Source organism: Saccostrea cucullata, unplaced genomic scaffold (assembly GCF_032062105.1).
Source record: "Saccostrea cucullata isolate Sc308-1 unplaced genomic scaffold, CSIRO_AGI_Scuc_v1 ctg11399, whole genome shotgun sequence".
NCBI classification, from domain to species: Eukaryota; Metazoa; Mollusca; class Bivalvia; order Ostreida; family Ostreidae; genus Saccostrea; species Saccostrea cuccullata.
Genome location: NW_026922231.1, coordinates 6157 through 18792, shown reverse-complemented (window position 1 = coordinate 18792; position 12636 = coordinate 6157). Strand labels below are relative to the sequence as shown.

The 12636-nt window shown below is 32.2% G+C and overlaps 1 protein-coding gene and 1 long non-coding RNA gene across 2 annotated transcripts; both read left to right on the top strand.

Annotated features, from left to right (window-relative positions):
- The first annotated feature begins 510 nt into the window (after nucleotides 1-510).
- On the top strand, nucleotides 511-2406 carry LOC134261420 (ryncolin-1-like). Its single transcript, XM_062743862.1, has 3 exons — nucleotides 511-582; nucleotides 1173-1269; nucleotides 2225-2406. Exons 1-3 carry the CDS (start codon nucleotides 511-513, stop codon nucleotides 2404-2406), a joined length of 351 nt encoding a protein of 116 aa, XP_062599846.1.
- Nucleotides 2407-2503: 97 nt separating this feature from the next.
- Nucleotides 2504-7123, top strand: LOC134261419 (uncharacterized). The gene is made up of 4 exons (XR_009990815.1): nucleotides 2504-2695; nucleotides 5347-5540; nucleotides 5989-6044; nucleotides 6639-7123. It is a non-coding gene; the product is annotated as an uncharacterized LOC134261419 (long non-coding RNA).
- Nucleotides 7124-12636: the final 5513 nt, after the last annotated feature.

The following is a 12636-nucleotide window of genomic DNA, read 5'->3' as shown; positions in this document are numbered from 1 at the left end:
CACTGTATTCTTTTAAATCCAATCACTTGAATTCCATACGAATTTTAACACTGGTTGATGTATATCTATGTGTGTAACAAAGAAAATCATTATGACTTTACAAAATACTTGTTTTCTTTATAGCTTTTGATAATGAATTTCTGGCTTTGCATTTCCAAATAATGTTAATTTTATTTTCAACAAAAACTAACCTTAATCATAGATCTCCAATTAATTTTTTTTAAAATTTTATTTTACCAGGACTTATGATTATATTTTTTTCTCCATTGAATTATACGTTTGAAAGATGTTAACAAAAAGGAATTTTAATGAAATTAATAATACATTTTTTTTTTTTCTTTTTTAATAAAAAAAAATATATAAAGATTGTTTAGACATTGTGAAAAGAGACCCAGACAAGATTGAACAAGATGGAGTGTATGTTATTTACGCTGACACATGGAGAGAGGTCTTCTGTGACATGACGACAGGTGGAGGAGGGTGGACGGTGAGTAATGTGTTTTATTCTCAATGTTATTCATCGACAACACCTGGAGATATGTCTACTGTGATATGAAGACAGATGGAGGGGGTGGACACTTGGTGAGTGTCTTTTATTGTCAGTTATACACTGGCAACACCTGGAGAGAGGTCTTCTGTGACATGTAGAAAGATGGAGGAAGATGGACGGTGAGTAGTGTGTTTTATTATCAATGTTGTACATCGACAACACCTAGTAAGGTCTGTTTACTCTAACCTGACGTACAGATGGAGGAGGATGGACGGTGTGTAGCGTTTTGAATGAAATGTTCTTTTATTGGTGATGACTAGAATATGAAAATGAACATAAAAACAATAAATAAATACTGAATCTTCAAGATCCTGATCATTGAGCTTGTTAAAATAAACGTCTGCATATTTTCATTTTCTGCCAAATGAACTCAATCCACTTCAGTTAGCTGAACAAAACAACAATGTGACAAATTGCTAATTTATAATTAGTTTGTCCAAAACAAATCAAAGATACTTATTCTTATCACCCAGTGACTCTAGATAACCAAAGAATAGCGAAAACCAGATATTCCTCCACACCGCAGCAAATTAATAGGATAGAAAAATGTAATGATCAATTTATTTCTTTTTTATTTTTATGACAAGTACCAATTAAGTAAATAAATGAATGCTGTTTACAGACTTTTCAGAAAAGACAAGACGGCGACTTGGATTTTTACCGAACATGGAACGAATATAAAGAGGGGTTTGGGAATGCCTCTAAAAACTACTGGTTAGGTACGTATGGGACATCTAAACCTCTACTGTTAATGCAGTCTAACATGTAACAAAAAATATAATATTTGTCGTCCACACTTCTTTTCTTTAAACATGTTAACTCAATGATAAATTGTATTTGCTGACAAGGCCATTGATCAAAGAACTTAGGAAACAATGACTTTAGAACAAGACTGCTAAATTCTTGTTTCATCAACTTGTTTGTTAATAACTAGTATTTACCTTGTTTTAGAAATTATCCATGCGTAGAGCATTCTCTTGCGTATCGAATCAACTGAGATATATACACTCCGTATGTAGATGATGAAGGTATATTGCTGATTAAGTAAGGAAAGTTGAGGATGGAAAAGTTAAAGTCATCACGTTTATCATAGAGCATGGTTGTTTGATTTCCATTAACGTCTTTTTCAAGTAAAATATCCCAAGTATGAATCTGATGTGTCAGACTTTGTGGTATCTTTTATCTCAAGATCACCAGGATATATTGTATTGACACAAAAGTGGAAATAACCATTATTAATTGACAATACGTCGTCGATATATATAAATGTCGAGTTGAAGGCCACAGCAAGTGTTTTCTTCTTTTCACGCATAAGGTTTTGCACAATTTCTGCTTCCTATGAATATAAAAAAGGTCTGCTAATAACAGGAAAAATAATAGGAAAAATATTCTTAGAGTGAAATTGTTTTTTTTCCGTTGGTTAATATACATGGTCATACAGCTTATACGTTATTTTATGATTATCTCCAAGGTGTTTTATAAAACTACTCTATGCATTTCAAGTAAAATTGAACAGTAAACAATCTCACATTACCAGAAATTTTACAACGCGCTTAGTTGAATGATAGGGAAAAATAGTCTGTTTAGTAATAGAATATTAATTTTGTCTACATGTCAAAAAAGCACAAAAATTCGGTACCATAACGTTATGTGCCTGTTTTCCCCGTTTTTAAGGAAATGACGCAATTTATGAGTTGACAAAGAACAAGGACCAGGAACTTCGGGTTGAGCTACAAAGATTTAATGGCGAAAAAGCATACGCTCAGTACTCCACATTTTATCTTCGAGACGAAGACAATAAATACAAACTCGTGTCGGGGTACAGTGCTGCTATCCCACAAGTTGACATGGGATAGGATCGGATAGGATTCAGGATTGAGGATTCACGATACAAACATATAGAAGTTAATCCAATCCTATCCTATCCTATCCTATCCTGTATCCTACAGCCAATCAGATTCTAGCAAATGTTTATTCATATTTCAGAATAAATTACAAAAACGAAATACGATATAAAATGTTTACAAAAGAAATATTTATAAATTTTTCAATAGAAAATAAAACATTCTTTTCTCTAAACACATATTTACATTATAAACTTCGAGTAACACGACGTACGATCTAACCGTGACTCATCACCGGAAGGTGGCAGAGGAGAGTTTCGAGTATAAAGTACCGGTCAAAAAATAGAAAAAAGAAAATAGAGAAACCTGAGGTTTGAATGCATATTATAGGTAATTTTATAGCTAGAAGATTTCTTAGGGTGCATTTGGAGGGAATTGGTGGCCTTGTATGTTTTATTGAAATATGACACTTTAGTGTCACTACTACTGTACATGGGATATGGACTAGAAATACGAAACTAAGCTCAAAACTCGCTCTACCTGTATTTCACCAGAAAAGCGGGGTGGGTTCACAGGATGAATTGTAGCTTGAAAACGAGGTGGTTGAGCCATTATCTCTTGCTGTTCATTGGTATGTACAAATGTTATTGTGCAATTTGTGTGGTAGCTTAGGTCAGGCGCACGGGCCTGGAAGCAGATGCGGCTGCGGCGAAATAGTGAAAATAGGCTTGATTCACATGAAATTTTGAGATTGTCCCTGCGCCATCTTTAGGGCTCATTGTGTAAGTTGTACATGTTTTATTCCTAAAAGCTTCAAATTTCTCAAGGGACTACATCATACTATTATTACATGTAGAGGGAATTTAAAATTTTTCAATGCACATTTTTAAAGCAGCTCAATATTAGGTAAACCGTCAGTCAAACGTTTTGGTTGCAAAAAAAACTATCCTCTGCCACCTTCAAGAATGCATCAATTTTTAGAAATGTGAATTTTAGTCTGATTTTTATTCAAAAGGGTTTATTGATGTATGTCAATTTAAAAAAATACTTTGTTTCTGTTATTTAAAATCTGTACAGTTGGGTATATTCACTAAAAAGCAAGGGAGGTTACTCTTTTCCAGCATATTTTTTTAAAGACATTGAACCATCAGCATAATAAATCATATAAGATTCAGGCATTTTTTGCCAGAGAATAAATTAATTGTTTGAATTTGATACTTTGGGTATTGTCGCATAATTAAAATCATGTCTTGCTTTAATCAATTAAATCTAATTAAAATTTAAGTGTATTAATTAGTGCAATATCACTGAAATTACATATATTTGCCATTTTTTTAACCTAATTTACTAAATATAATTATTTTGAAAATAAAAATCAGTCAGCATACCTAAATGTCACTAAACCTAACCATATTTAGTACAAAAAAACTTTTTTTGCTTTATTTTTCCAAATTTAACCTATTCTGTTAGTAATATTTTCATGAAATATGCCCCCCCCCTTTTTGTTTAATGAAGTAATATCAATAAAATGTGCATTCTCATGTAATTATTGAATTCAGCCAGGCCCATATAATCTGCCCACAATTGCCCAGGATGGACAGAATAATCACTTTTAGTATTCAGGAGAATGAAATGTATGTATTTGATTACTCATAACTGTTAAAAGTGAATATCAGACACTTAGAAAGAATTCAGCTAAGACAAACAAATTTTTACAGTGCATTTTCATTACACTGAGAGAGAGAGAGAGAGAGAGAGAGAAATGGCTGCAGGGGTAAGGTGTTGAACAGCCATTTCCCGGACACTTTTTCTTTAGCATATGATTCAAGAGGGTTTTCTGCATATCATGATAAATATCTTGAAAGTTGAAAGGGGTTTTAACTTTGCAAAGAAGTTATAGGTATATAAAACCAAGTGAACAAGAGATAAAATGGAATTTCATAGAACATGAAAAGTAGGGGAGTATGTGATACATGTGAGTACATTTCACCAAGATGTGCCCTTTATATTTGACTTTTTACATATAAATGTATTTTGAAATAGATTAAAATTACCATTTAACACTTTTTTGCTGGCATATTTATTATCTGGAGTTGTAAGAATTGCATTTGTTTTATGTGTAAGAAACAATATGGGGTTAAGGTGGTTGACCGAGAATTGGTGAGGTCTCTTATTTGGCCATAACTTTTTTATTTTTCAATGAATCAAGACATATTTGGTATATTTTTACTCAGAATTGCATGTTCTTTTTGAATTGAGCAAGGTTTATTACTTGCAAGACAAACTTTGAAAGTTAAAGGTGGCAGAGGATAGTTTCAAATTAAGTACCGGTCAAAAAATAGAAAAATAGGGAAACCTGAGGTTTGAATGCATATTATAGGTAATTTTATAGCTAGAATATTTTATGGGTGCATTTGGAGGGAATTGGTGGCCTTGTATATTTTATTGAAATATGACACTTTAGTGTCACTACTACTTGTACATGGGATATGGACTAGAAATACGAAACTAAGCTCAAAACTCGCTCTACCGGTATTTCACCAGAAAAGCGGGGTGGGTTCACAGGATGAATTGTAGCTTGAAAACAAGGTGGTTGAGCCATTATCTCTTGCTGTTCATTGGTATGTACAAATGTTATTCTGCAATTTGTGTGGTAGCTTAGGTCAGGCGCACGGGCCTGGAAGCAGATGCGGCTGCGGCGAAATAGTGAAAATAGGCTTGATTCACATGAAATTTTGAGATTGTCCCTGTGCCATCTTTAGAGCTCATTGTGTAAGTTGTACATGTTTTATTCCTAAAAGCTTCAAATTTCTCAAGGGACTACATCATACTATTATTACATGTAGAGGGAATTTAAAATTTTTCAATGCACATTTTTAAAGCAGCTCAATATTAGGTAAACCGTCAGTCAAACGTTTTGATTGCAAAAAAAACTATCCTCTGCCACCGAAGAATTGGGAATGTAAACAACGAAGAGTCCAGGCATCGAAAGACCGTATTTCTTCAGCTTGTTTGGATGATTTAACCGATTCTTACTTGTGTAAAAGTGTAATAACATGTTTTTTCTGTTAAATATGCTCTGTTTGTTTGGATAATTCCGCAGGAACCGTCAACAGCGGACTTGAATAGATGATTTGCGATATCATGTAAGTACATACTTCACACTGTACAATGTACATGTGTGCTCTTTTATACATATTATCCCTTTAAACAATGTTCTTATGTCTTAAACTATAAACATTTTAGTAGTGTAGACAGAAGCGGGTGGGGGGGGGGAGGTAATATTTTCAAATACTGTGTCATATGATTCAATCAGCTATCAATAAGCTCTAAGACTAAAACAATCATATGTATTATGCCTAAATCAGGTTGTTACTCTCATCATTTTCCTATAAAGGTCAGAAAATAGTTTGTTTTTTTTCATTTCTGTGTAATTAATAATAAATGAATGTAGAATCACCATGACCATTTCTAATGCTTCTGCTTAAATGTTTAATGAGCTCACTCAGCAGTGCACTTACATATTGTACATGTATGTATGATGTATTGTGAGTTATGAAACATAAGTTAATCTTTTCATTTTTATCATTACAGTAAATGGATTGTCTGCACTCATGCGTCATCGCAGTACGAGGATTTCAACCTAAAAAGTATGTATGATTTTATTTTCATCATGTATTTTCACATGGTCATTAAAATACATAAACATCATTATCTGAGTTGACGTGACATGTCTGCAGTTACTCGGAACAAGTGATTTTCTTCTTTCAAAAATATTGAGAGTAAAACTGAAAGAAATGTTGAATTTTTCTGGTCATCATGTTGGAGTATCATAGATTTTCATATTCAAATTTCAAGACCCAAAAAAAAAACCAAGAAAAAACATTAAATAGATAAATACAAGCAGAAAATAAAGAAAAGTCACTAAAACAAATGTATTCATACTTGTAAGCAAGTTGACAAGATAAAATGAATTATAATGTAGAAGTAAATTAAATGTTAAATAAGATTTTTTTTTATTTATTTTCTTATGACTGAGGTTGCAGTATAAGATTTTATTTTTCATGATTTCTAAATGCATTACTTTTGAGAGAGAAAAAGGTGAAATTAAAACCAATTGTACATGAAATGTGAAAGATAGTCACAATCAAAAACATTTTAAACATTTTAAATGTGTATGAAATGTGTTATGACAAAATTTACAATCAACATGCCTATAATTTCATTTTATGTTTTTTTTTCAGGAATCCCTGCACATTTGCAGCTGTACAGAATGCAGTTCATGCCATATGCTGTAAGAGTAAATGATGAAAGATGTTCAAACCAGTGTCACGGAGTCCTAAGTCTGAAATCATGGTGTTTTTATTAAGGAGATCAGTGTGTTTTCTGTGCATTGTTGACATTTGAAGAACTGTTCGGTTTATGACCATCTCTTTGACAATAACTCTGACATTTGAATTTCAATTTGAGCGACGGTTAAGACAGCCAAATTATATGCATGTAAAACATTATACAAGTGTAATAAAAACATTGATAAACTTTAATTTAAACAAAGTTCATGTATATGTATCTGTGATCTTTGCATTGAAATTCATATATGCTGTACATGGATACTTTTAATGACTGTCTCATGGTAATGGAATATTCAATTGTTAAACATTGTTGAGGAATCACCTTGAATAAAAATATTGTGAACTTGATAAAGTATTTTTCCTCATTTAAACACTGAAAATTTTATGATCAAATGTCAAGGTCAAATACAAAGCTTACTCAAGAATGTGTTATAAAGGCTGTAAGTACTGTGAATTCTTATGCATCTTTTATAAGATCTTTAAGGAACATGCATGGAGCATTTTAATATTTCTCAATCTGACACTGATTAACATTCAAGATCAAATGCCAAGGTCAAATATAAACTTGTTTTACTCAAGAATGAGTTATACATGTTAATAATGTGAATTCTGAATTTCTCATGAATGTTTTATAAGATCTTAGAAACATGTGTGACCTCACTACAATATTTATTAATGTCAATCTGTCAACCAATATCAAATTTAGAAAATATATTCTATTAAACATGAATTATTAAATTTTTACACACAAAAAAAAATTGAAAATTGAAATACATTTGTACGGTGGTGAGCTTACCATAAACTGAGCAAAAACTGAAGTGAAATGAAAAAAATTAACAATTAGATTATCTTGAATTTAGCAACTATATGTTTTGCATGTTTGAAAAATATCACATACAATAGATAATGAACTGAAATTTAAAAAAAAGAATAAATTATGAATTTAAATAAAAAAATCTACAATTAATATTGATATTATAAGACAATTTCACATTTAAAATGTTTAATATGTGAAAGTCAAGATATTCTAGATCTACATTTGACTTGTCTGTTTGGTTTATGGTCTAGTCATATCTTTTTTTTCAGAACTGCATACAGAAAAACCTGTTACACAGGCACAGTTAGACTTGATCTATACATGTACATGCATGTTATTTTCATGGTGCTCAGTTTAGGAAAAAATAAAATTTTACATGGAACATATAGTTACTTAAACATTATTACCATATAGGCATATGCTTTTTAAAAATAATTAAATATTACACGTCGGACGCAAGTCGCGATCCCGGGTCTCACGATCATTGTTAGTAAGAAATTTAAAACACTAAGTATATTTTTCTTTAATTCTTCTGGTAGGCCAATTTCTTTACAAATGTTAAGTTTGCAAAATCAGTATTTGTCCACGTGTAATTACGATCTGTTTGTTAACATTATTTTTTTTAACATGGTTATGATAATCGTAAATTTAATTTGTGCGGTCAGTCGGGAATTATGGAATGCCGATCTCGATTATTTTTCTCCATTAAAATATATAACATTTAAATGAATACCATAACTATATCTGATTTTATTTTCTGGTAATTCCCTTTTTTTTTCGTTTTGTCAAATTAATTCCTAAATATTAAAAAACTGAGAGTTGCAGGATAGGATAGGATAGGATTAGACTGAAATCACAGGATAGGATTGTGGAAGCAGGATTCACGATAGGATAGGATAGAATTGTCAACTTATAGGATAGCAGCACTGTATTCAGGAACAGCAGGTATGTATATATCCATCGATTTACTTACCAAAAAGAGGTCCAGGGGCCACGACGCTCACCTGAGCAATTGACTAGAAAAAAGCACATATCAGATCCGAACTGAAAGTTAACTGAGGGCGGGGAGGGGGAGGGGGCTTGAATTTTAACCCCCCAGGGGGTCATGATTTGAACAAACTAGAATCTACAATACCTGAGGATGATTCCCTATAAATATCACTAAGCATGGCTTTGAAGTACTTGAAAAGAAGATTTAAAAAGGTTTCCCTATATATTGCCTTGGATTTAAAACTTTTATCGGCCATTTGGCCCCACCCTTGCCCCGGGGGTCATGATTTGAACATCTTTCCTGGCCCAGTGGTTCTTAAGAAGAAGATTTATAAAGATTTTTCCTATATCTTCCTTTGTAAAACCTTTATTGACCATATTGGCCCAACCCTACCCCGGGGGTCATGATTTGAACAAACTTGAATCTACACTACCTGAAGATGATTCCACATGAGTTTCATCTTTCCTGGCCCAGTGGTTCTTGAGAAGAAGATTTTTAAAGATTTTTCCTAAATATTCCTATCTAAAACTTTGATTGGCTATTTTGGCCCCACCCTACCCCCGGGGTCATGATTTGAACAAACTTGAATCTACACTACCTGAGGATGATTCCACATGAGTTTCATCTTTCCTGGTTTTTGAGGAGAAGATTTTTCAAAAATGTTCCTATATATCCCTATGTAAAATTTTTATTCGGCCATTTTAGCCCCACTCTACCCCAAGGGATCATGATTTTAATAAAGTTGAATCTACACTACCTGAAGATGATTCCACATGAGTTTCATCTTTCCTGGCTCAGTGGTTCTTGAGAAGAAGATATTTAAAGATTGTTCCTATATATTCCTATGTTAAACTTTGATCGGCCCAGTGGTACTCTGTTATACAGGTGATAGTTTGACTGATCCTCACAATGGAATGAAATTTTCAACAAAGGACCAGGATAACGACAGGGAAAGTGGTAGCTGTGCTACGTCCTGGCGCGGAGGCTGGTGGTACAACGCCTGTTACTTCTCAAACCTTAACGGACAGTACGGACAATCTGGTGATTCTGGTGCTAAATACCCGGTATGGCATCATTGGAAGAGAGATGAAGCTCTAAAGCAGACTATGATGATGATCAGACACAGGAACTAGAGAACATTTATAATCAGATCTGATATTTCATTACAAATCTGATATTTTATTTTTGTCAAACAAACAGAAACTTTCTGTTGCTTTCGTATTCAAGTAACATATTTTAGACAATTACATTAAGTTCCTTCTTCTTCTTCAATATTTCTATCATTGAATTAAATTATTAACAATCATGTTTTCTTTCTATTAAAAAATAAATGTTGTTTATAATAAAGGTGGCGGTAATAAGCAATAAAGATGCCTAAAGGCAGACAATGCGTGTGTAAGTTTTACACTTCATATTTGCACACAAAAATGTCTTTTTAACAGTAGTGTTAACTGTGCTACTGACAGCCACGTTTCTTTAGATAATTTAAATTTAAACTTTTCTACTACTAAATTCTGAAATTAATCGGTAATTGTTTTTAATCTGTGATATTTATGAAATGCGACTGATTTAAATTGTGAAACTTACATGGAACTTCTCTCTTTATGTGAAGAAACATTCTAAATCAAGAGTAAACCTATCAAAATTCCGCCATGTATTACTTTAATCATTATGTGTTTAAATGAAATAATTAAGACTGTTCATCTAAATTTCATATTAAAGTCAGAAAAATGAGTTTCGACCTATAAAATTCAATTATTTCTCTATCTTGCAGTTTTTCTTTTAAATAGTTGTAAATAATATAGTTAAATACAGTTAGTCATATATAATATGTAATAATGAATTAATTTTTAGATACTTATCAAACAAATTTTCTAACTGTTACATAAAACATAATGAAAAATCAATTTAAAATGTTTTTGATTCTTGAAAAAAAATCCGATTGTTCCATTAGTTGTCTTTAAAAAATAAAACGGGATCTGTGTACCAACTTTGATGTGAATCTCGGATATTGCCTCTTTTATAAATTTGAATTTTGTGGACCAATGTAGAGAGAATTAGCGGAATGGGTACCCTATTATTATTGCTCTATATAGTGGAAGTGCATTATTTCTTTAAAAAAATCATTTTTTCTCCTGCTTTCTACTAAAAATACAAGTTTTACGAAATATTCAGTTATGATGAGTAAGGGTTCATCTTCCAAGATTGTGAAATCTGTGGCCTCTTGCTCAGGGGTTCTGGTGTTATGTTTTGGCATAATTGATTATAAAGTCAGAAATTTTTTTAAAAAATCTTCTCAGCTCCTTGTTATTATGTAACTAAATAAATAAATAAATACCCATGATCAGCAGGGGTACCTCTTCCAATGTTGTGAATTTCATGCCCCCTGCGTCAGAGATTTTGGTGAAAGGGGGGGGGAAGGTTGTTGGTTATGTACTGAAAATTTTCCAAGTTTTTTTTTTAATATTATTCTTCGTTCCTGTGTATTAAGTAAATAAACTAATAGCATGGTTATTGTTTTATGGACTTTGAGATTGAATACTGTTCGTTATGTCCATATCCTTTTACTTAGGTGAACGTAAAGGCCCCCGGACCTTTTGTTTTACATATAAATGTACATCTAAGGAATCACGTCCAAATTTCTAAAAAGTCACGTCAGTAGGGATTATCAGGGAAACTAACGTAGTAGTTTTTCTAATTATCTGAAGCGTAGTGATTCTTTATTATAAAGTAATACTCTTACAATAATGGACTTTTTCTAATGTAGCATGCCAACATCGTTAATGCCCTGGCATACCCAGCAGACATGAGTGATTCTTTAAATGTAAGAATAAGAGTTTGTAATCACTCACTCTTACAATACCAAATGAATGTAGCATGAATAAAACTTAGTAATCAGTCACTCTTACAATACCACATTAATGTAGCACAAATAAGAGTATGTAATTAGTCAATGCTTTAATACCACATTAATGCTGTACAAATAAGACTTTGTATTTAGTTAATGCTTTAATACCACATTAATGTTGTACAAATCAAATAGTAATTATTCAATTTTAAAGAATCACATTTATGCTGTACAAAAAGTCTTTGTAATGTGTCAGTTTTTAAAACAATGCTGTTTAGATTGTAATTTTAAGCACAGCTGAGCTGAAAGCTAAAGCGAGCTTTTCTGGTTATCTATTGTCCGTCGTCGGTCCGTCTAGCTGCCCGTCTATCAGTAAACTTTTCACATTCTCAAAAATCTCTGGGCCAATTTTAAACAAAGCTACTAAAAAGTCAGAAAAGCTAACACTTATGTGGATGCAATCCTGGGGTTGAGTTCATTCGAAATTGTTGAAGTCATGATCCCTGGGGTGTTCCTTCGGGGCCACAATAGCCTCACTGCAACAATGGGGAAAATCTGCTATTAAACAGCAGGGCAAAAGTTACTCAAGTGAGTGTTGTGACCAATTGACCTTTTGTTTGTATATTTTTTACATATTGCAGTTTTATAAAACATTATGTAGTGCAATTTAAATTTCATAATGTGTAAACCTTCTGTCTTTATTTTAAGAAATCCAGATATTTTTATTAATATTGGCATTTTAGGAAAGCACACATATCTGGAAACACCAGGGTAGAAATTTTTTTGTAAGAAATCTTAAATGAAAAAGAATATCTTTCATTGTAGAACACTCGCAAAATCTACTGATACACAGTAATGAAAACCGCAAAGTTTTATGTCTGATAATTACCTTAAAAACAAGATGACTTTTTACAAAGAAGCTAGAACTGTTCATTTTAACGGAACCAAAAACACACAGAAAAAAATAGCTTAAATTGTTACGAATAGCTGATTTAAAATGAGAATTTTAAATATCAAAGGAAATGTTTCTGTTTTTCTTGTCCACCCATGGTTATTGTTTTCCTTATTCGACCGATTTCTTATTCAGTAGGTCTCTGTGTTTTTTTTTTTTCAAAGTGAAACTGTGAAAATACGAGGTTGAATCCACAATTTATGTCACAACTGTTATAATTTTTTATGATTGACAACAGTGAACCTTGTCTTATCCGGGTGTTACGTAATCCGAAATTTTGTC